General features: G+C 37.4%; 1 protein-coding gene across 1 annotated transcript in view; it reads left to right on the top strand.

Annotated features, from left to right (window-relative positions):
- Positions 1 to 4605, top strand: part of SS1 (glycogen/starch synthase, ADP-glucose type) — a 217422-nt gene extending 212817 nt beyond the window's left edge. Inside the window, exons 11-15 of the mRNA XM_089395502.1 lie at positions 2916 to 3040; positions 3142 to 3250; positions 3351 to 3406; positions 3800 to 3839; positions 3968 to 4605. Coding sequence (XP_089251628.1) covers positions 2916 to 3040; positions 3142 to 3250; positions 3351 to 3406; positions 3800 to 3839; positions 3968 to 4126 — 489 coding nt within the window. The 3' untranslated portion in view covers positions 4127 to 4605. The remainder of the gene's footprint in view (positions 1 to 2915; positions 3041 to 3141; positions 3251 to 3350; positions 3407 to 3799; positions 3840 to 3967) is intronic.
- Positions 4606 to 26644: the final 22039 nt, after the last annotated feature.

Here is a 26644-nt window from a genome sequence, read left to right as displayed (position 1 = left end):
CTACAAAACCTTCTTTGCTGTGCTGAACACACAAGGCTCTAGTGCATAATAATAATCTAAGTTTGTGCCCTTTCTCTCCTTATAAAGTCGACTTGGCCTTCCATCATCCACGAACGGCTGAGATTAAAACTCAAAGGAGGGGTGAGATTGATTCTTTTTTTGACTACAGGAAGATTAGAATTTTCCCAAGTCAAAATAAGAAAAATTAAACTACGCCTTCACTTATGGTCCCTTTGCCAAATTTAGTGCCCTTCTATATTTAGCAGAACCCTTCCATCTCTAACTACTCCTAACATTTACTACTTTCATGGCTGACTTGAAAGTTATAACATCACATCCAAGCATGAAACCAGTGCATGGAACATCAATTAGAGCATATTGTTACCATAATGTGTTGATTTTCTAGTGCAATCAAGTCTAGTATAGTTTTTCAAAATTGATAACTACTTCTAATGATACAATCAATCTTATTTAACATTCCAATCATTAAGAGCTATACATGAAATACTTCAACCATTAACTTTCATCAATAGAGCAGTAGAGATCACAATGAACAGTAAAACAAGAGACACCAGAAATTAGGCTCACAGCCAGGGAAAACCCCACAAGGGGAAAACCCCACAAGGGGAAAACCCAACCAATCTTTCCTTATGAGAGAGAAATTATGTTCATCAAAAGTACGTCAGAATATTCCAACAAGATTCCAAATTCTGACCTCAATATATCCAAGACAAAACAAGTCAATGGAGAGAGAAGAAAGTCAGTGCTGGTCAAAATCAGTCTGCAACAGAGGGCTGAATTTCAGCCTGTGGTGGCTGAGAACAGAGGGCCAAAATTCGGTCAAGATAACAGTCAACTAACCATTCAAGATCTTGGTCAAGGGTCTCATTCAAATCCTGCAGTCAACCCAAGTCAACAAGCCAGAAACAGTACAGAATCTCGGTCAAGTCAAGTCAATGAACCTCTGCAATCTTCAGCCTCCAAAGATGGTCAACACTTTGGTCAAACAGATGCAAACTAGCCCAAGTCAATGAAAGTCAAAGAGAAGAATATATGCTGGTCAATGCAGGCAGAAAATAGGCAGAAAATACTCCTTTGACTCCTTCGCTCGTGTGGATGTGTCTCTTCAATTTTCAGATCTAATGGATCGATGTGATGTGTGCCTAATGAGCTTCAATGAGGTCTTATTTATATGATTTTGGAGGTGGCTTTTCCACATGTGGGACCGACTTGTCCATCTTAGGCCGACTTGATCAAACATCAAAATTTGAAGTTTCTCCATCAATTTGCCTATGAAAATACCAACCCTAGCTACCCAATTTTTCAAAATAATGTACCATCCATAAGTGCATTTGTTATCTAAGAAGTGAGGGAGGAGTTTTGATATACCATAGTTAAGCTATCATAATCACATATCTGAAGGAGAAACTAAGAATTGTTTGAGTTTGGAAAATATGAGCAAGATCGTTCATGCGATTCGCAACATAACACTCTTGTGAGGGTGCCTTTAAAGTAGTTACCCCTTGGGAGATATCAAGGGGAAACCTCTTGTTTTCATTCCAGGATTCATCTCATAAGATGCATTTATTTTTGTTTTGATGTAATTTTGTATCATCTTGTTAGGGCTTATGACAGGATAGATATCAGATTTCAATATGGATGTGTGATGTAATTCTTGACATCTTATACATCTTATATATCAGTTTTATTTTCATATTTATGTCGAAATGTGTTTGTTTGATGTTGTCACTTTAGATGTTTCAAAAATGGAAAAAAAATATTATTTTTGTGTTTGTAAGTTTTCCGATAATTTTGATATTCTCGCCAATATTGCCAAAGTTATATTCCAGATCCCTGGTGATAAATTCCTGATAACAATAAGGGTAACATTGGTCTTGAATGATGACCTACCAAGCATGTTTGATAAGGTGTTCTCCAATTGCGTACCACATGGCTTTATATTATGTACAATGCTACTAGAAGACCATCTTCTTCTAGAGAATTGTGATCCTACAAGAACCAAACTACTGCCTTAATATCTTTTCACATCAGGATAGGCTTCAAAAATTGACATTTCTATTAAGGTACCAGGAATAACAAAAATACAATCAATCCTCCTTGGTTCTTCTGCATACTTCTGAGTTAGGAGACTACGAAAAACTGTTCTTAGAATGTTCTTGGAAGGCCTCTGATATTTCATAACTGAAGGAATATTATTTTTGAGAACTAGAGAAGAAAAGTATTCTAAATAATGTGTCCTTTTAATATGCCATAAAGGAACTTGGAGGGTTCATCTCCAACAGCAGCCCAATTTATTTTGGCTCTTATCATTGCTCCTCTGGATTTATACTCCATTCTGCTAAGATTGTGTTCTAGGTTAGCAACCTCTTCCTGAAAAAGGGGTTTTCTCTGCCCTGATCAAGGGCGGGATTTTTGGAGACCAAATGGGTGCACAAATTCTTTCATTATCTCATATTTGTCTTCATCAGCTTACTCTGGTCTCAAAAAAATTCGGTAGTCAGATGAACTGCACCTTCCTATTACCCCAGATGGTTCCACACTGCTGAATGATTTTCCTCAACTCACATTACCAAGTTGGGAAACATTAGCCTTGAAGTTGATCTGTTCTTACCCTGTTGCTGTCCCTTTAACATGGATGTGGCAAGTTGCGTGCATTTTTTTCTTTCACTTTAAAGGTTCATCTATTAATCTGTGTACTGTTGCTTCCCTTTTCTTTGAGGGTATTTGATTCTTTTCATCATTTCGATCATTTGCTGATGAGTTATATGCCATATTGTTTTCTAATGTGCATAAGGCAGCATTCTTTTGCTGCTCGAGGTGTAATGTTGTCTGTTTCTGTGTGAGAGGGAGAGAGAGAGAGGACAGAATGGTACCAATAACGAAATCTGTTACAGGTTATGCTTGGCTCTGGAGATCCACTCATAGAGTCCTGGATGAAAATGTCAGAGTCTACTTATAAAGACAGGTTCAGAGGCTGGGTTGGATTCAGTGTACCTTTTTCACACAAAATAACTGCAGGGTATTACTTAACCAAATAATTGATTATGGGATTCGTTCTTTAAATTCTAAGTCATTAGTTTGAAAGAAACTGACTGTTCATTTGTTGATTGACTCCTATAGATGTGACATATTATTGATGCCATCGAGATTTGAACCCTGTGGTCTCAACCAGCTCTACGCAATGAGATATGGGACAGTTCCAGTTGTTCATTGCACTGGAGGTCTCCGGGTAAGGCTTACAAATTTTCAATTTGATAATTTTTATGCTTATGGTCTGAAAGTTTGATAAATTTATAGTTTACTAACGGTTTTGCATGGGTTGGTTGCAGGATACTGTTGTTGACTTTGACCCTTTTGCTAATGAAGGTGAAGGTGTTGGCACGGGGTATGTTGTTTGAGATTTAATGTTAGTGCTAATGTGAATTTTGGTTGGGGGGGACGGAGGGGAGGCAGGCGGTCGAGGGTGGTGTGTTTGTTCTTGTTGCAGTTAGGGTTTAATTGTCTCTTTATAAACTACAGAATATATTTCTTAACAGGTAGAAAATCAATTTGAGAGCTATGCCATTTGATCTATTGATTTTTCACAAATTCCAAAATCGAAGAATTTAATATGAGCTACATTACTGCATATCTCAACATCATAGACCTAAAGCTTCTACGTATATGAGACTTCAGTTTGGAATAACTTTGATCCATGAAATTTAAAATAAGATTTTAGCATGACTCAATTATTGGTGGAATTTGTGGAACTGACGTGATATCTTGTTCTTCCGTACAGATGGAGATTTTCTCCGTTAAGTAAGGAAGCTATGCTGGGGGTAAGTACTTGGCTTTTTATTTGTTAACAGTGACTTTGAGAATGGTTATTATGAGTGCGGACTTTCTATTCTTTAAAAACTTTTTAGGCCATCTTACCCACCTGATAATACTAATGATTGAATTTCAGACATTGAGGATAGCTATCGAAACGTATCGGCGATACAAATCTTCATGGGAAGGGATCATGAAACGAGGAATGATAAAAAACTACACATGGGATAATGCGGCTTCGCAATATGAACAAGTATTCGAGTGGGCTATGATAGATTCACCGTATGTCCCATAAGGAATTTCAAAATTGAGGAATCAGAATTCCATTTTTTGTTTTCATCGTGATTCTGAGTCATACCAGTTATTCTAGTGCAGTCAGTGTTGTCATTAGAAGCATGATCGCATTGCAAGCTTTTTGTTTGAGCATTGAGAGGAAATAAACTGAACAGACAAGAAAACCTGTTATCATGTTTTGAACTTGAGATAAACTTTTTGTGACAAGCTCCGTGACAAATCACTTGTGGATAATTTAGGGTAAATTTTTTAAAATTCAAATGCCTAATTTTTGAAGGATGTGGTTTGTCTCCTTAAACCAGAGATGTTCCCTCTTGTAACGTTATATTCTCACAGAAAAGCCTCAATAGACTTTCATGACTAGTTTCTAATGGAAATAAAGCTCATGTAGTCTGTTGTTTTAAAGCTGTCTTCTTTTGTAATGGTTCATTCTTGGACCTTGAAGTCATGTATTCAATTTAAGCAAAGACATTGATATTACTGGATGGATTTATGAAAATGAAGATGTGCTTTTGACAAATTTCATTAACTCACGGCAAGTTCAGCTGTCCGGTCTTTCCGCGATTCCCCAATTCAGGTTTTCATTGTGTGGAACATGCAGGTGCATTTATAAAAGGGTTCTTTCATTATAAAAGCTTTTTGTGGATGGATGAAGCAAGGGCCCATAACCTAGTACAAGGCAGGGAAATAAATTAATTTATGATGAAAGGGTTCTTTACAAAAACTTTTTGCAGATGGAAGCAGCCAGGGGCCATAACCTAGTGCAGGCAGGAAAAATTACTAGGTATTATTAGGTAGGCTAGATCATAGTTAGTCAGGTCTTTCCAAAAGGTGTTAAACTTATGTAGGTAGGCTAGATCATAGTTAGTCAGGTCTTTCCAAAAGGTGTTAAACTTATGTAACGACTTTGTTGTAAATTTAAATATTTCAATCTTGAGATTTTCTGGATCAATTTACCATAAAATACAAATCTATTTATCATAAAATACATAATTTAATACAACTAGCATAGATCCATCTTAAGCAGATCTAATATGAGCCAAGACAGATCAAATGGATCAAATTTCTTTAGGTACAAATTTATATTAGAGTGCAAAAAAATGATGTGTAATTTTTTATTGTTTAAATTATATTTTTGAATTTTACAGAGATTACATAACATGCGCATTGAGCCATTTTATAAATGCACATTAAATTTGTTTTTTTGTATTAATATATTTGCATTGAGCCATTTTATAAGTGCACATTAAATCTGTTTTTTTTTTATTAATATATTTTTAAGTATATGTCAATATTAATTCATATGAAAATGTTTTACTCATAACTCATATTAGATATTTTATTCCATACAACATTAAAATATATTATTTTAACAAATTTTTCTACATATAAATAAACTTCTAATTACTTTACATGAGGTAATATGGAAAACTAATTGAATATGCATTCTTATTTTTTCTTTTCTCTTTTGTTATAGCCAACATTGTTTTTTCATTTAGAAAATATTTTATTTTTATTTTGAGAGGGATAGACATACTTACACATCGCCTTCACATTTGATTGTAGAATGAGCCTCTTGGCTCAACCAAAATATAGTAGCATATATCTCATTTTTGTCCTAAAATACAAATCAAATTATATTATGGTAGCACAAATTTCACTTCTACGCTAAAATACAATTTAAATTATATTATGGTAGCATACATTTCACTTCCGTCCAATGCAACAATATAGTAACACTATAGTAACACTTGGGGCACACTTCTGAAGTATATAACACAGGAAAATACTTTATAATAACATATTATTATTACAATAAATTTGTCCTTTTAATTTTTATATGCTTACTAAATCATTTATGAAATCAATGGACTAAGTTGAAAATTAAATATGCAAGTACACACAGCTTGTGAAACAATGTATTTCCTATATATATAAAAATGTGACTACAAATACATATCAATAATGTATCATAAGCTAGGACAAGATAGTTTTATAAGCTTATCACAAACTATAACCCTCAAGTGCATGCAAATTCTCTTCAGGGAATCCACTATCAATAGAAAACTCTAATGAGTGATACATGCACTTAGCAAGGCATCCCAATAAGCTAACTAGTGATATTAACACTTAGCAAGGCATTGCTTTCTAGCTAAGAAAAAGGCTATGTGATCCCATACGGAAATTTTTTCTCTCATCTTCCACCTGATAGCCAACAACCCTTGACAACTATTAGTAGTCAATGATGATGTGCCATTCATATTTCCGCCACCTGCATCAGTCATACGTTTCCTTGCCCATTTGGCAAGAGCACACGTTGGAAGTTGTGCTTCCGATGAGAAGTTACTTTATTCATTTTGCAATCAAGGGCTTATGCTTGTTTGTATTTTGGGTATTTGATATGGATTATGGGGTAACCTGGAAGGAAGAGAGGTTTTGACTGTGATAGTGTTCCTTCACCTTAAATTGGGGGGTTAATCTTTTATCCTAGTCCAGTGGGAACTCCCCTAATGGTCCAATGGGTAGAGGAGGGGCACTACTTGAGAAACCTCAATTGAGATAGTGCAGTTCCATTTCTCCCTATCATATACTTAACACTTTCCATTTTACATTACACCTCCTTTGGGTTCAATTGACCATTGGTTCTCTGGGATTTGGTACGATACATCCTCATACCTAGATAGGGCATATAACTTAGACTTGGAAGGTTGATGCAACTAAAAGAACAAAAAAGGCATATGGCCACAAGCAAAAACAAAAGAAGATGAAAATGCAAAAGATGGTTGGGACACACATTAGCACGTGGGCAAAAGCCTAGCATGAGCTCTACCTCACTCATTATGGCCATCATCTAGTTCTTAATCACATGTTTCTCTTCATACTATGAAAATGAACTGTTGCATGCCCCAACCCCTAGTGGGCAGTGAGTTGCTTCACTATTAAGGGGGGTAAAAACTACTATAGAGCATACACAACAAGTTCTAACCCTTTGAGCTACGAGCAGTAATAGAAAGAAAAATCAAGAAAAAGTAAAAGAAACACAAGGGGTAGAAATACAAAGGCTAAGTTGGTAACTTATGCATCCACGATTGCTCTCTCCCCACATCTATATGCTTAGGATGATGAGCCCATCATAGTTGGTCCCTTTAACCACAACACTTGGCCATGAAGTCTTCTCCCTTCAATTCTAACATTATTTACACGATACCTATCAATTGAAGGGTGGATTAAGGACATGTCACTTTCCCTTGGGGGCTGGAAACACTTGATAGAGTGGTCTATTAGCCACTCATACTTAGGGAGGTAACAATATTGCGAGTTCAAAACTTTAATTTTGGAAGGGCAACCTTGTTTGAAGTGTTAAATTACTCCTTAAATTCAAGCTTGATTCACTTACATGTAAAAATGATTAAATGTACCTAATGATGTAGTTGCTAGCACAAGATATTGCGTGTAATTGTCAGGTGGTTCCATAACCATGGGTTGGGAAACTTAACTAGGGCCCAAGTCCTTTAGAGGAGCATATTGACACCCACAGGTGGAGTGTTGAGAGCCGTGGGACCCCAAGTTGCAGCAGAACATCACACATCACCATGGTCACCTCTAACACCCACAGTGTTCGAACACTTTTCCCTACATTAATGAATTTTATGGGATGATGCATCTGTCCCAAGCGTGTCCCCAATTAGCTTAAGATTTCATGAGGGATTGACAGTTGATCTAGGGCCCATAGGAGGATGTTCTTACACCTTGAGACATGGGAGGGAAACCACCACCTTGAAAGCCTCCAACGATGGCGCAGAGACATGCATTTTTAACCACCACGAGACCCATGAGACCACTTTTGTGCCCCAACATGAAAATTTGGGTCCATAGAGGAGCATTGGTAGAGACATAAGGGCCAACCATTAGGAGATGATTTTAGAGGGCTTCTACTTTCACCTTAGCACCAAGAAGCTTCAATGTTAGCCCTAGAAGGGCTCACACGCATGACATCATCCTTTCTCTCTCTTGTGGCTCATGCATGCAGACTAAAGTTATGTTTATTCATTGGCTACTAGGTTGACTTGTTAGTAGTGTTGATTTTTCAATAGCCCTCTAAACTAATAACTGTTTCTTATTATTGATATTTTCTTACATTTATTATTCATCATAAAATAATTACACAAAGAACTTCAACAATAAAACAAAATACTAGAGGATCATAAAGAGACAACCACACAAGAACACAAGAGTTTACCCTGGGAAAACATGCATGGGGGAAAAACCCAACAACCTTTCCTTAGAGAAATTCTTCACTTCAACAAAGATACATCTAAGTCAAGCACTAGGTCAAACCTGGTTCATCCTCCTAGTCAAGTCAATTAATTGTCCCAAGAAACTTGCTCTAGTCTGTTCTAGGGTAGAATTCGTCCTTCTTATTCATTCATAAACTCTTTCCTACAATTCCACTGCACCTTAGAAATTTGTCTTGTTTATCTTATAATCTTGCATATGGAATTCATTGTTCCACAAAGATTTGGTAGGCTAGCATCTGAGAAAATTCAGTCTTGCACTTGAGATAGAGATTTGTCCTTGAACTGGTCTTCCAAAGGTGCATTCGTCTTCCAAAACAAAGATGTATTCAACCTTCTTTCTTGTCATTATCAACGAAGATGTAAAGTCTTTATGAGATGATGAAAAATGCCCTTGGAGGAGGTCTAGTCACACTTATTTATACAATTCTTGCTGATCGAATGTGTACCACAATGAATCTAGGCCAACTTGACTAGGAGGAGGTCAACTTGGCTCATTTGGAGCAAAAAATTCATGTTTTTCTCTTTTTGCCAAGGACATGAAGAGCATACCTTCTAATATTTTTATTTTGTCACAAGCATGAAGAACATGCTTTACAAAATATAAATACATCAAAATATTAATTACGAAGACCAACCATAGTTACAAAAATTCAACACCCTCTCTTAACTAGGGAGGTATTCATAATGACTATTTAGATGTTCTCATGTTGACAAATTTCTCTAAGAAAAGGCTATAACAATTCATCATTATCATTAGCATCATCGTCATCTAATTACCATATCTTAGTCGACAACTTTGACATATGGTAAATCATCAACATCAAATAGTTTCCACAACTGGTTGGTACTCTTGACACATGGCATAACATCTAGCATCAACTAGTCATCATAACTCTAGTTGGTACCACTGACCCCTAAGCTTGGTTGATACTCCTAACCTAGACTAGTTTTGGTTCACCATTATTTGTGTTGGTGCCTTTAACCCCTTGGTGAAACTCTAAAGGCCACACTCTATCTAAGCAACTGGGCTGGTGCTAAATGAGCTCCTCATCCTATCTGGAGAGTATGATCCTGATGTTGACAGGAAACTAAGTGATCATGGGCTTCTAGGACCATTCTCCCTAATTGGTCAACATCTTTGACACAGGGAGAATGAATGTCCTTTGTTGGATCATTCTCCCCAACTACTCAATATATTTGACACAAGGAGAATGATTGTCCATGATGCTATTATATCAACATTCTCTTTGAGAGAAGTGTAGGACCATTATTTATAAGAACAACTGTCCTTTGATATTGTTGTCTCATCACTCCCTTTTGTTGAGAGAGACATGCTCAATCACTCCAAGCTTTCCCTGAACAATCTGCTTGATAATACTGGAGCCAAACTACTCTCCTCAAGGTTCCTTGACCTGTCATCATGTTGTCATTTGCATCTGATCAAAAATCTTGAAAACAACTTTCGAAGCCACACCGCTTCAGCACAAACTTCACTTGGTTGCGATATACTTTTCTTTTGTAGTGCTGGGTGCGACAAATTTCTATTTCCTATTTATCCAAGAAATCATAGTAGAATCCAAATTGAAACATATCCCTGAATTACTAGTTAGAATCTGTATATCCTTACAATTGTATATCACTTGTTTGATTCATATTATAATTAAATGTGTCATGACCAATTGTATCATGCTAGTACTTCAACGCATGTTGACCCACATGTTTCCATCTCTCAAATTGGTAGTCCAAGTTCTTCCAGATAGCTCAAGTCTAGAAGAATGGTTCATTCATTTGGAACATCTTGATGAGTAGCATCAAGATGTAGCCACAATGAATGAAGCTCATAAGAAAGAGTAAAAGCCTAGTATGACAAGATTGTGCGACCTAGGTTTTTCTCTGAAGTTGACCTTGTTTCATCTATGACCAAGACAAAGACACCTTGGGGGCAGGAAAATTCAAACCTATGTGGTACAATCCTTTTACCGTTAAAAAGGTCTTGAAGAAAGGTGCTATGTATTGGTTGACTTTGAAGGAAATGTGTTATCGAAGCCTAGAAATGGGCTCTATCTCAAGAAGTATTATGCCTAGGCTCTTGCCTAGCATTTGCTTTGTTTTGTAAATATTGTACATAGTATTTTGTTTCTGTCTATGGGTCTCATGGTGATGATGATATTTTTTGATCTGCCTTGGTAAGTTTCGATGGGTGATTTGGTGTATTTAGGATTCACAGATGGTGCTAGTAGACATACTCGGAATTTAGCTTCTGTCGCTTGGGTAATATATTATCCATCTGGTCAGTTGTTAGTCTCAAGAGGCATATGTATTGGTCCTGCTTCTAATAATATGGTTGAGTACAGTGCCGTTATCAATTTATTATCTGAAGCAATATCTTATGGTATTGAATCATTAGTGGTTTATTTGGATTCACAATTGGTTGTCTCAATTAAATAACGTTTATCGCATGAGGGATCCTATATTACATCACCAATTTCTGAGAGTGAGATTATTAGAAAGATCATTCAATTCTATTATTTTCATTCATACTCCACGATTAGATAATGCATTCGCTGATTCTATAACTAACCAAGCATTGGATTGGCATTTTAATCATTCATCACATTAAATCAAAACATCACAAAGTCATTTTTATATATGATCAAATCATCATGAAATATCTATATATAGATACATATAATATGTCAAAATATTACAAAATGTGGACAAATGTCCTACAAAATTAGGGCTTAAGCCTGATCATGTCCATATATCAAAAGATCAATCATCTAAAATCTAAGGTTGTGGGCCCTGCCATGGATGAGCATCTCGAAAGAAGGCGATGGCATTTTCCACTCGTCGAAAGATCCACATCCACTCTCGTGTTACTCCAACCACTCATCTCTATATATCCTTTGGGAGATCCTCTACTTCTACCATGGGAACTTGGCGAGTCAAACTCTCCAAGTTCCTCTGAATAACATGAAGAAATCTCTCAGACTTAGCTGTTGCTCTCTCCATGTCTCTCCTATGATGCCTATGCCTTGGTAGACCCTTAGGTATCACTGGTCCAATATCTATATCATGATCATTTAATCTTGTAAGATTTTTGTTTCACCAAAAAAAACTTTGAATTTCTTGAGATTATATTAAAAAATCCAAAAAAAATGAATAAGTTAAAAATATTTTTGTTACCAATTTTGCCCCATGCAGCTCCTTCGAGGAGTGCTAGCTTCAGGTCCTCTTAGAAGTCCACACCTGCATATGGGTAATCCTTTATGGCCACGACTTGTTGCTACCACCAGTGGAAGAACTCGTCATCAAAGGCAACCTGAGTGACTTCGCCTCCACCAAGTCGCTTCATCGGATCTGGCCATCTGGCCATCCTGGGATCTCTAGGACTATTGATGGTAGTAGCCACTATGGGTCATAGCGCTGAAATCTGATCAAAGAAAAATGAGAAAATGATGCTACCATAGCCAAACTTCTTTGTTTTTCCCTGTCTGACTGATGTCAATTATTTCTTCATATTGATCAAGAGCGTTGCACACCAATCATAGACTACTGGTGTTAGGCATTCTACTGCCAAGAACATAACAGGTCGTGAAGCCTGGTGCAAGGAGGCTGAACCTGCTATCCTGAAAATGGTGAAAGGGATGATTTTGATTAGTAGGTTCATGATTTATTTGATCAGAACCTGTGATCTGACCTTGTCAGTCTCTGGTGCACAGTATACGACAATATAATCAACAATGTTAAGGCCTCCACGTACTTTCCCTTTCAGGTCAATTACTTCTCCCCTTCGAGAAAGTCTTGTTATGAAGTAGATATATTCTACTTCGATCTGTAAAGGAATATGACCTAGATGAATAACTCCTGCTCTGGGTCCCAATAATGAACTAACATTTCCAACAATCGAGTATGTGTTCTCATGTTGGGCATCATGAAGAATTTGAGCAATCCACAATTTTTTAATCCATCCAATGATTCTTGATCCTCTAAAACTTCATTATCAACATCATTATTCTCTCTCTCTCTCTCTCTCTCTCTCTCTCTCCAAATGATCGAAATCCTGCAAAATTGAGGGATTTCATCAATTATAAATTAAAATTTTCAATCCTACTCTGCGTGTACGGGAATTTTGTAAGAAACAATCGCGTACACATGCGACGTTTCCTTTGAAAACTCGCATATAGGGATTTCTATACATGGTTTTCAAGTTATTGACCCGCGTACATGCCGAGCATTATTTGAAAACAAAAAATCCCTCTCTAAAATTGATTTAAATCATGAAATATTTTATCAAATGGATGAGTTTAAGGATAAGAATTACCTGGAGACCGTGTGTGATGAATTCGTTGGTGGATTTGATCAGATCGACTGGCCCAAATTTGCTCCAAGATCCCTCTTCTCAACACTTAGATGGTGAAAATGAACTGGGGTGAGTCGAAAAAGCTCTTTTTATAGTCAAATTTTAAAAACCCACTTTTTTAAAGTTCAAGATTTTCAATTTTTATAATTTTATGAAATTTTTACTCCTGGCTCAAAGTGTTGGGAGAGGTTATTTTTCAGGGTTACGAAGACTTAGTGGTGTTTTTATGTCGCTTTGACTTCATGATCACTGACCTATCGTGGCAGGGATACTTTTTTGAACTGGCATATAGGTTAAGACATCATTTTTCCATTACATTATACATCTTGACCTCATACTACATTATTTTTCCATAGGGTCGACCCCATTATGTTTCGTTTTTAACCACTTTCACTCACCGTCTTGTAAAATCGTAATATAGTAGTAGATCGTTTCCTTCCATGGGCTTCCTAGTTAGATCCTCACCGACATATGTCGCCCATGCTGCAAGTATTGTGTAGGTTCAGGAGTCTTTTTTAGTCTCACCATGACTTTGCGTTGAAGTCTCATTCTTCTTCTTCTTCGTTATTTTATGGACTGTTGAGGCAAATTAATTACCCATCATTTAATTGTCAACCCGTGGGTTTCGTAAAACTTGCAAAGCACGCGTGCACTATATATGCTAGAAATTAACTTCCAATTTAGATAAATCTAACTACTAAACCAAATAACGACAAACCAAATTCACCTATTCTAATTCAACAATCAATTCAAAATACATTATAGTACAGTGTGTGGAATTGAAATCTTAATCTATCACACTTGCAGGAATTGAAGTCTTAAAATACCACACTTTCAGGAATTGAAAAGCACACCACTCTTTCAAAAATGAAATTGCATGAAATGAAATATACTCCAAGGGATCATGTGTGCATTATCAAATCAGGATCCTATGAAATGAATAATCAAAACCACATGATATGAAATGAAAGCAAAAACAATCATTCTTAACCTCTAGATATGAAAGAAAATAAAAACAATCACTCTTAACCTCTCACATAGGAAAATATATGAAAGAAATAAATCTTAATCTATGAAAAATAATAAATCTCAATCTATGAAAAACAATAAATCTCACACATTATAGATGGCCAATCCAAAAGCATGAGGGATGGAAAGTTGAGAAGCTCCAAATACAAGCATAACCAAATCAAAGTGAACATCACTCATGAGCATGGTGCCAAATCCAAATTCTATATTCAAAACATGAGCATTTCCCCAACTTTTCACATGCCTTTGAAAGGAGGAGGCTCTCCTATTTATACAAAAACATAAGAAGCTACCTCATTAATGGAGGTCCATTACTCTCTCCCTAGATCCCTAGAAAATCTCATAGAGTTACAACTCAAATAAATAATGATGAGACACATATCCTCTTTGACCTTTATCCATATCTTCTTCCATATCTTGAAGGGAATTCGAATTTGAGCATTGGAGGCCACATAAGGGTGCCTTGGAAGCTTCCAAATGACCTCCACATGTCATGAAACTCAAGCCACTTTTAAGTATTAGCAAGTATATGCCATTTTTCTAAGTTTTAACCACTTATAATACTAGAAATCATTAACTTTTGGAAAACACAAATGGAACCCATATAATTATGAAAATGGAAGCTAATGAAAGATTATATGGTGATGGAGTTGTGACATGTGAATGAAATGGTGGCGATGAAGGTGAAAGTCGATGATATTTTGAGGACATTTGTGAGACTATACATGGACTTATACCCTATAGGCTCCCATGTTTTAAGTTATACTACTGCATTCAATTTTGACCACTTGTACCTCTTTTAGCCTTAAGCCGACTTAATTTGGACTCGTGTATAATCCTCTTTTTGACCATGAACTTTTACAATTTCAAACCATGCATTCATTAGCCTTTGCAACTTGACACCTATTTTTTACGTGGAGAGAACATCCCTTGAGTGTTGATGATCAACATCTACAACCTTGCATTGAGCATAGGATTGTTCCAATCCCAGGAACTAATGCACTTGCCCTTGAAACTCATTCTCTCCACTATACTATAGAATTCTTTTATTCTTTTATTTTCAGGCTTTAAATATGAAAAAGACAAAAAAATCAAAATTCCAAAAAAAGAGTGGGAATGAGACAATTTCTTCATCATTTGATGGCATCAAGAGTTTGTCATGTCTCCCTTGAAAAAAAACACTTAAAATGAGTCTTTGCTCCATCAGGATGGGACTTAGTCTGGCTTTAGGTAAGCCATAACCTTGTTCTTGAGACAGTGCTCCTCTAGTTGGCAATCTCTTCCAATCATATGTAGAGCTTATTAATGCCTCTTGCATTGCAAACTTATACAAAGTTATCTTATACTTCCATAAAGTCACATCAAGTGGTGCTTTTGTTCAAGGGAAGTAAACCCGTTGTCGACCATTCTCTGGTGTCTCTTAACTCATTTCTATGAGCCATACTCGTTCTATCAAGTTATTGTTAGAATCACATCAGCTATTTGGTCCTTCACTCATGTTGGTTAAGAAGGTCTTCATCAACTTCTTAGTGGTGGGTCTGCTCTTATTGACTCCGACAAATTGCTCTGAGAGTAGACCTAGAGTCACACCATGGACCTATTTACATCATTGATAGGTGACCTTGTGTTCAACATCGATCAATATCATAGGTCTTTGACTGAGTGGTTTCCCTTGTGTTCTACATCAGCTTACATTATCATTCATTGGGATTCGTGCATTACCTTGGTTTCCATTTGACCCTATCGGTGGATTCCTCACCTTTATTTCATCTTCATTATTTGTTGGTTCAGAGGATTTCTATCGTGCGCTAGCCACATATTGTGTACGCTGGAAATGTACTTCAGAATGGTTACTTCATTTCTCTTCATCTGAGTTCTTCCAAATTATTGGCCAGCAGGTTACACTCGCGCTGGTTGATGTGGGATGCCTTAATGCCTTCCTTCCAGCAGATCTTTTCCCATTGACTCCAACTCATTTATTTGGGAATAAGGTCTAGAGTCCTTTTTTATGTACCTTAGGGTTTGCAGTCATTAGTGGCAAATTCCTTTGCTATTGACAGTGAGAATACATCAATGTCCCCTGATTTGTAGATTTCCTCAAGTGTTCAACTTCAATACATTTATTCACACTTGTTAGATTGTACTAAGGTACCTTGACACTCATTATCGTTATTGGTGAGTTGTCTCACATTTGTCAACGATATACATCAATGACTGGTAATCAAATGATTTCTCACATGGTCGACTTCAACTCATATAATCCCATATTGTAGAAATGTACCATTTGCAGTCGGTGAAGACCTCGATTTGTGTCAACATTTTGGTTCACTTGACAAGAACTTTAGTTTTCTGCCAGTGAAACTTCCCACCTTTATATGTTGTAGTCCTTCACAACAACATCTTATATGTTGGCTCCCAAGTTTATGCAGTACCACTATTCCACCTATATGAATTGTTAGTTTTATGAGGATCAGTTATGCAACATCATTGATCAGACAATCGTATATCATCATTGATCGAATATTTGTCTATATGTGATATTGAGACATAACTTTGTTGTGTTCCTTTGCATTTATGATATGATGATCCATTATGTATTCTACAACTCCTTCTGTTCACTTATGTATACATTCTGGATCTGCTTTATACTTGATCAACGAACATGCTTTATTACTTCTAAGCATGGGTATGCATGCCTTAGGCATGAATTTTCTTTCTGACTCCTTCCACAGGTATTCGATGCGCTGGAATTTGGTGATCTCCTCCCGGGTTCTCGGATAACTCCTCTCTCTATACTTAATATATTTCAACCATCATGTACCCCTTTTGACCTCATATATTAGGGGGCATCTGTCATAGCATCACTTATCACTCATGCAGAATTGATGCTCTTATATGGCCTTGGGCAGCCCTTTTCCCATGCAGACTTGATCTCATATTAAAAAACAATATTTCAAATTACATACACTACTTTGCCCACATTAAAGTGCGTTCATACGCAGGTCCTATAATACTATACTTGCATATACCTTTTGAAATATGAAAAAAAAATGCTATTTTTCGGGCGGGGTTCATGGATTTTACCGAGAGCCCACCTACAGGAGCCCGTGGCACAACTAAATTAATTAATTTCAGGGGGTATATATACACCCCTTGGGTAGGCCTAAAAACCATAAAAAAGGGGCTATCAACATTATACCCATTTTTCTCCTAGATCAAGTTTGATTTTCCCATGCCTCCTGCACTCCTAGTCTCTATGGAAACCTTGGTTTCCTTTGCATAGATTTTCATCATCTTTATAGCATCTCCTTGCACTTGTTAGAGAGGCTGTCTTCATGGCTCGGGCTGGATGGATTTGGAGGAAGGTTTCGTTAGTGCTTTGGCTTGGATCATGATGTACCTATTGTTGTTAATCAATAAAGAAGTTCATGTCTTGTTCTTGATATGTTATTGTCTCATGAATAGTAGTTTATATTATTATATATGATGGCCTAACAAATATTTTATGTATGCACATTGAATTATCTATCATGTATACGCTTATGTGAATTGACTTGCATGTCTGCTCGTTTTGGAGGAAGTAGAGGGTTTGGACCCTATGGGAACATAATCAAACGTAGGACCTCCAGGTATGTTTCCAAATCCACATTTAGTAATTCATATGTTTGGCATGCGTGCTTGACTACTCTTTTTTTATTATCTTGTTCTACTATGTTGAGGTTGTCAACCCTTACCTTAGGGAACTTTTCCTGCCAACATGACCTGTTTAAATAAGAATTTTGGAGGTCTATCTTCATCAATCAGCGTTGTTACAAAATTTAATACATATAAAAAAGATAAAACCAAATAGTATAAAGTTTACAACCATGACAATTTTTTTGAAAGGTAAATGCATGTACATATAAATTTTATTGAAGAGAGAAATTAAATAATCATGCATGTCACTAAATCATCTATTCCAAAAATAACATTAACAAATAAATAAACATTTATCTATTTCAACCAAAAAAAAGATTGAAAATAGAAGGGTGAGCCTTGTTCTACCCCACCATAGGCTCATATGTGCTTCAATTTTTCTCACAGCTAGCCACCCTCATGCCAACTCTTGATGCCTTGAAGGAAAAATAAACTCATGGATTTATCATACAGTTTTCAGACCAAGTTTAACACAAAAGTGATGGACACTCTCCTTCACATACGGGAATAGCTTACTCTCTATCACACACGTTGTCACTCACAACTCTTAACCAGTCACAAGGTCTGAACCTCTCTGGGTTTTGCCACTATTTCTCTTGCAAATCGAATTTTTGAGTGCGAGAGAGAGAGAAGTGTATGAGACAGTAATAGAAAAGAGAATAAATAGGAGCTTAATAAGAAAGACGAAGAACCAAGAATTAAGAACTCCTTGATGGTCTCTCCTTCTTATATTTATAATCACATCTTGACCCTTCATCTACTTGATCTCTTTCTAGAAGCTTCTCGATAATACCAACCATCACATCAAAGGAAAATAATATTTATTCAATAAATTTTAGGATTTCTCCCACCCCCACCCCCTACATATTTTCCTTTATATTTGAGTTTTCCCCTCCCCAAGGAATCATGATTTGCTGGCTAATCCCTTCCTTTAGATTTAGAATTTTTATTAACAAAATACAACAGTGCATCACATAATTGTTAGAAATACCGACGGGGGTGAATCAATATTTCGTGTTGAATAATTTTTTACCTAGTTTTAACTCATTCTTTGCCAACATTAATTGAACCAATGCATATATATATATATATATAATTGAACCCTGAGCTATTATTATCAACCATGAATAATAAACATATCAAGTACATAAGAACACCATCAGTGACACTAGATATTAGGTGGAAAACTGATCCAGGTGGCTCCAGAAAGACACATAGGACAAAGATGGCTCAAAAATCAAAGTGTTTGGATTGTGCTCAAACTAGGACCAAATCGAAGACCTCGTCGTCCTGATCTTGGTGGTGCAAACGGCTCGTCAAACCGAGCTCGTATGCGAAAGATAGAGCTCTTCAAAGTTTGACATGACAGGGGAAAAGTGGGACCCACAACATGCCACATGGCAGACCATCAGCCATTGACACTTGGCATTCTCTCATTTGTCTCTTAAAATTGGCATAAGAGACAAAAATCATGGGAAATGGTTAAATAAATAACCATATAACAAAATGTTGTTTAATATATAGTTAAAAATAACTATATAAAACAAATCGCAATCGCCCCTTTTTTTATCAAAGAGAGCTCCATATATATATGTTAAGGCCGACGGCCATAACCCCCACCGACCTTATCGCAAATGGCAGCAATAACATGGTTTCGGGATCGGCGGCAACAAACCCTGCCGAACCCTTTAAAATCACACACACACACACACACACACACACATATATATATATATATATATTGGGGTCGGTGGTCATAACCTCCACCGAACCCTCCACAACTGCTGCAACACACACACACACACACACACACAGATATATATATATATATATATATATATATATATATATATATATATATATATATATATATATATCGGTGCGGCAATATGTGTGGCATATATACATATATATATATATATATATATATATATATATATATATATATATATATTGCATATATGCCACACATATCGCCGCACCGATCGCCGATTTGTAATATCGCCGACATGTATATCGGTGAAATCTCCGATATGGGCGCCGATACCTCCGTAGTGCCAACCGTCGATAAGCACGATCGTCGATATGGATATCGGCGAAGCCCCGACAGAAGCGCCGATATATATATGCAACCGCTATAGCCGATCGCCGATATTGGAAAAGCGCCGATCATTAAGGTGTCGACAGCAGTTGTGCCGATATATTTATGCCGACAGCGGTTAAAGCGATAAGGGGTTAAGCGCGGGGTTTGTTGGGCGGGCCACACAAGGCGGATCCGACCCCTATTTCAAAGACATTGTGGTTGTAAAAATGTTATATGCGGAGAGGCGGGATTTGATCTCCCGACCTCTCCTCAACCATCTGCCTAAATGTTATATGTGGAGAGGCGGGATTTGATCTCCCGACCTCTCCTCAACCATCTGCCTAACATTACCGATGCGCCAACTACTCCCATTGGGAAATCCGCTGATGAAATTTTATTTAAACTGTCATTTTTATCTCTGCAGGAAGTTTGAGGAGGAGAGAGACTGCAGGCACGAATTTCAAGGCAAAATGCAGGCACGAATTTCCAGGCAGCAGATTAATTAATATTTTAATGCAAGAACCATGAATTTTGCAAGAGGGCAAAATTTTCACTTTGTCAGAATTTGACAAGTTTTATATGGTTTTTACAACTCTCATCGCCATGAACACAATGGTGTTGTTCGTTTCTTCATCAGAGGTCTGCATTTTCCATTTAGTTCTAGAATGCACGTGGAACCATGATTTCAGCGATAACAGGGAGCGGAACTATGAGCCATGAAATTTTCCCAAGGAGGTAAAATTTTGACATTTCAGAATATAGTCAAGTTTATACTTGTTTTTCATGGTTTTCCACAGGGATCGCAATGGAGCGATCAGATTCGCCATCTGAGTTGCAAATTTACAGTCCATCCATGGAACAAAATCTTTGAGGAATCTCGGGGGAATCTAGAAGATTCCTTGAGCCCAAAATTCTCAACTTCTCAAAATTCAGATTTTGGACAGTCGATTCAGCACTACTTGACGCCACAAATCTGATGGTGGCTTCAGATTTCTTATTCTCTCATTTCTTCTTCTAGTCACTTTTCTAAGTGCCAGTGCAGATGTCCACATTCTTGTGCGAGCAGCCATCTTCATGCAATCGATGCCTTGAGAGCAATGGTCCGAGCAGCTTCAGCAGTGAGACATCCACTTCTTCAGATGGCCCTTGGTTGTGAGGTATATGATGTGTTCATGTACTTCTTCTTTCTGCATTATGTTGTACAAATCCATGATTGATGTTGATGCAGGATCTTGTTTATTACATGTTGTCATGATTCCTTGTTTCATGTTAAGCGAAATCTTTTTATATGATGTACTTGTTGTCATAACTCTTTATGTTATGCTTTGAGATCCCTTGTTATATGTTGCTGGGATACTCTTGTTGTCATCATGCATGTGTTTTGCTTTGACATCCCTTTTGTGCCATGTTGGCGAGATACGCACCATGCTTGTTTTTGTGTCATACTAATAGGAGTATTTTGATTGAGAGTTCTAGTTGTGGAACATTTCTTAGAGCCACTCTTGCGTGAGGGAATTCTTCCTTGTATGATCGAGACATCATCTATTGTGTACATCATCTTTATTGACAGGACATAATGCAGTAGCCTACACCATCTTGACACCAGGGCTCGGAGACGTAGTCCCTCCTAGACGAACTCCGTTATCAACAGCTTTTGTTTCCATGTGCTGATGATTGTTATGTTCCTCTTCTTTACAGTCTACAGCTGTATTTGTTAATGTTCTTTTAAAAAGCAATTTTAACACATCACGAAAGTAAAAGGTCTTGGAAGGGTCCTTCATCACACCCAGACCTAGATCAAGTGGTATCAAAGCAGGTCTTTATGTTGATGTGAATTGCAATGAAAAATGACAGAGGATGAAAGATTAATGTATGAGACCATGCTTAACATTTCCAAGAAAGTGGAAATTGTGTATGAAACTCTACAGAAAGAGACAGAGGAAAAGGAGTGATTACAGCTTCAGTTGAAAGCCACAGAAGAGGCCATGAAAGAACTGAAGCAAGACAGACATAATCTTCAAACAGAGAATGATGAATTGAAGATGCGTCTACATGAAGAGAAAGAGGAGAAGCAGAGTTTGCTACTACAACTGCAAGCAAAGGACGAGGCCTTGGAAAAGCTGCAACGAGACCCATGTGAGGTAAAAAGTAGTTCTCCATCTTCATGTATGTTTCCTGATGATGATTTTGCTGTGTTTGAAAATCACACCATAGGAATTGGCTCCAAACTATTGAAAAGAATGGGATATGAAGGAAAAGGCTTGGGCGTTAATGGCCAAGGCATTGTCAATCCCATCCAAGTAGAGGAATTACCGTGTCGAGCAGGACTTGGGTATGTCAGGAAAGAAGTTGGGGAATGCGATCCACCAACAACAAATGATGAGCAACCCTCATCAGTTCTTTCCAAATCGAAAGAGAAAGTAAAAGATGTTGATTTCCTTTCAATTTCATCTTCTAATAGTATGATGTCTGTTGGAGATTTGGAGATCCCAATTACAGGGAAAAACATGAGGCTCCTTACAAAGACAAGGCACGAGGAGAAAGAACTTGGTGCTAATAACCAAGGCATCACTCAACCTTTGGAGGTTGTGCATGAACATCGATTTGCGGGCTCGATATACACTCAAGGAGAGTGCTCAAAGGTGTCAGAGTCGTTCGAGACATCGTCGAGGAAAGAGAATGATGGGAAAACATCCCCATCATCCCATGGCAGTTTCCATCGCAGGGAGAGAGCTGAGGCAAGCTCTCATCGCCATACTGACATAAGCGATAACAAAGCAAGGTATAATCACTTTCGATCTTTGAAATTTCATTTTGATTATGATCATGTTGTTAATGATAAACAAAGACAAAGGCATTAGAAAACATGCACCTTTTGTGGTTTACCTAACCATACCTTTTCCAAGTGTTGGAAAAGAATGGCAGCACTCATGAGGCGTGAAAGACCCTCTCAACAACATGAAAAGAAATAGGTTAAGCAGGTATGGAGGAAGAAAACCTACTGCAGTCATTGCGATAGAAATGGTCATCAAATAGCCACTTGTTGGAGGCTCCATCTAGAGCAGTGCCTTAAAGACAAAGCATCGGTGCGTGAACCAGGAAGAGTGGTTGTTCGACAAGCAAAGCCACCTCAAAGAGGTGACCCATTTGCATTGATAAGTGAAAAATGGTTTTTTTGACATGATGTCACTTTATGGTCATTCTTTTGTAAATCATTTGTTGCATTTTAAAGTGTAAAAGTGATGATGTGTTTTCCATCACTTGGTCAGCAACAATGATGTCTGGTCATGTTTTGAGTCGTATTTTGAGTTGCATGTTAAAACTCTGAAAGTGATGTTATGTTTCCATCACTTTTCAAAACAATAGTGTCTGGCCTTATGAATGTAAATCATGTGTTGCAGTGATGATGTGTTTTCCATCACTTTTTGAAGCAACCATGATGAGTTGGCCTTGTTGTCATAGCTGGGGTATTACGTCCATCTTGTTGTAAACTTGACCACTGAGTATGTGTTATAAACTCGTGGCAAGTATGGGACGTTTGGGTCTTTAGTTTGGTCATGTTATTCAAAGCATGTGATTTGCAAACAATGTACTACAGGTGGCAGAAGTAGTAGGTGTCGGTTCGTCGCTTAAGGCTCTGAAGAACAAAGGTGAAGGAGATGGAAGCGAGACCTTTTCAGGACGCTTGTGATGCGGACAGGGTACAGATAGAGATGTAGATTATTTTTAATGCTTTTGGAGGACCAAAAGCTCCTCAGTGGGGAGGATTGATCCAGGTGGCTCCAGAGAGACACACAGGACAAAGATGGCTCAAAAATCAAAGTGTTTGGATTATGCTCAAACTAGGACTAGATCAAAGACCTCGTTGTCCTAATCGTGGTGGTGCGAACAGCTCGTCAAACCGAGCTCATATGCGAAAGATAGAGCTCTTCAAAGTTTGACATGACAGGGGAAAAATGGCACCCAGAGCATGCCACATGGCATCCCAGTAAGTAGGTGGGACCCACATGGCATCCCATCAGCCATTGACACTTGGAATTCTCTCATTTGTCTCCTAAAACTGGCATAAGAGACAAAAATCATGGGAAATGGTTAAATAAATAACCATATAACAAAATGTTGTTTAATATATAGTTAAAAATAACTATAAAAAACAAATCGCAATCGCCCCTTTTTTTTACCAAAGAGAAATCCATATATATATGTTAAGGCCGATGGCCATAACCCCCGCCGACCTTCTCACAAATGGCAACAATAACATGGTTTCAGGATCAGCGGCAACAAACCCCGTCAAACCCTTTAAAATCGCAACTATAAACATATACATATATCTATATATATATATATATATATATATATATATATATATATATATATATATATATAGTGGGGTCAGTGGTCATAACCTCTTCCGAACCCTCCACAACTGCCGCATATATATATATATATATATATATATCGCATATATGCCACACATATCGCCACGCCGATCGCCGATTTGTAATATCGCCGACATGTATATTGGCGAAATATTTGATATGGGCACCGATACCTCTGCAGTGCCAATCGTCAATAAGCGTGATCTCCGATATGGATATCGGCGAAGTCCCGACAGAGGCACCGATATATATGCAACCGCTATAGCTGATCATCGATATTGGAAAAGCGCCGATCTTTAAGGCGCCGACAACAGTTGCATCGATATATTTATGCCGACAGCGGTTAAAGCGATAAGGGGTTAAGCGTGGGGTTTGTTGGGCGGGCCGCCCAAGGTGGACCCGACCCCTATTTCAAAGACATTGTGGTTGTAAAAATGTTATATGCGGAGAGGCGGGATTTGATCTCCCGACCTCTCCTCAACCATCCGCCTAATATTACGAATGTGCCAACTATTCCCATTGGGAAATCCACTGATGGAATTTTATTTAAACTGTCATTTTTATCTTTGCAGTAAATTCAAGGAGGAGAGAGACTGCAGGCACGAATTTCAAGGCAACAGATTAATTAATATTTTAATGCAGGAACCATGAATTTTGTAGGAGGGAAAAATTTTCACTTTGTCAAAATTTGACAAGTTTTATATGGTTTTTACACCTCTCATCGCCACGAACACAATGGTGCTGTTCATTTCTTCATCAGAGGTCTGCATTTTCCAGTCAGTTCCAGAATGCACGTGGAACCATGATTTCAGCAAAAACAGGGAGCGGAACCATGAGCCATGAAATTTTCCCAAGGAGGTAAAATTTTGACATTTCAGAATATAGTCAAGTTTATACTTGTTTTTCATGGTTTTCTGCAGGGATCACAATGGAGTGATCAGATTCGCCATCTGAGTTGCAGATTTACAGTCCATCCATGGAACATAATCTTTGAGGAATCTTGGGGGAATCTAGAAGATTCCTTGAGCCCAAAATTCTCAACTTCTTAGAATTCGGATTTTGGATAGTTGATTGAGCACTACTTGACGCCACAAATCTGATGGTGGCTTCAGATTTCTTATTCTCTTATTTCTTCTTCTAGTCACTTTTCTAAGTGCCAGTGCAGATGTCCACATTCTTGTGCGAGCAACCATCTTCATGCGATCAATGCCTTGAGAGCAATGGTCTGAGCAGCTTCAGTAGTGAGATGTCCACTTCTTCAGATGGCCCTAGGTTGTGAGGTATATGATGTGTTCATGTACTTCTCCTTTCTACATTATGTTGTACAGATCCATGATTGATGTTGATGCAAGATCTTGTTTATTACATATTTGTTGAAAAATGTGCAACAAGAAATGCTAAATTTAGAAAGTGCTAAAAATAGATCTGCTAAAAATAGCAGTTTGGCCAATGAGCATTTTGGCCACCTTGGGTTAGAGGTGAAACTGCTAAAAATAGAAACTTCTAAAATAGCATTTCTGGGTCCCTTCCTATTTTTAGCAATCCCTGGTCTAACTATAGGAAGTAAACGAATTTGGTCTTACCAGCAGTTTAAAATATTAATTAATTAATCTCCATGAGTTAATTAGTTATGGAAAATTAAACTTGAAGTCTTTGTGAGATCATGCAATTATTTTCTCTCTTGATTTAGGAATTTATCCCTTGATTAAAGGAGATAAGGTTCAGTTCTATATTGAGAGGATCAGTTGACTTAGTTTAACTTAGTCAAGTCTAGTTAGATTAATTTAACAAGTTGTTAAATTAATGAGATATAGTTTGTTGATGCTTGCATGCATGTGACAACTATTATTTTCAGATAACTGTGTATTCACTCATGGATAACTGATGCATGTTAGTTCTGTCAGAGACCCAGTTGAGATTAGAGAAGGGACAATGTACTATCAGTTGGATGAATATTTTTCCTATAAAGGAAGCTCATCCATGATGAGGATTTATATCCTTCAGGTTTGTATAGTTATTTCAGAGGTCAGTGTTGTGTGTGAGGTGAGAATCACATAGGTTGCAGCTGGAGGACCCAGGAAAAACCGTGCATAGAAATAGGAGGCTTGGAGGGTAGAGGAGAAGGTTTGTGAGAAGCCTTTGACTGTCTATAAGCAGCAGAGGGATTGTACTGAGAGCTGGATAGCTTCCGAGCTAAGGCTTTGTGTAATCGGGACATATTTCCACTTGTATGCTAATACAGAGATGGGGTTTTAGGCTGGTGCTTTCCCCTAGTTATATCTTCTGTGTCATGTGTGTTTGATTTCTCCATATCAATTATCTGTGTTCTTATTGATGTTACTCATGTTCGATTAAGCTTTCGCTAAATTGTTTGTAGAAGTAGATCAAGTGTTTTGCTTTAATACATTACATTACTAGGTGATCTACAGTGGGAATTTCTACATGGTATCAGAGCTAGTTGATTTGTAGGAAAATTCTACATGGTATCGGAGCACAGGTGATCAAGGAAGAACAATATACGAGAAGAGGAGATTTCAAGTTTTGAGTTTTGGGCCGAGAGTTTGTAGAGCATATTTGAAAATTTCTATACAAAATTTTCAAAAACAAATAGCAGATTTGGATTCCTTGCGGAAAAATACCCAAAATAAAAAAAAATCGTCTGAATCGGAGT

This window comes from Pinus tabuliformis, chromosome 1_2, assembly GCF_031772625.1.
Source record: "Pinus tabuliformis cultivar Carrire ecotype Pingquan chromosome 1_2, CPIR1, whole genome shotgun sequence".
NCBI classification, from domain to species: Eukaryota; Viridiplantae; Streptophyta; class Pinopsida; order Pinales; family Pinaceae; genus Pinus; species Pinus tabuliformis.
This window is presented reverse-complemented; position numbering and strand designations above follow the sequence as displayed.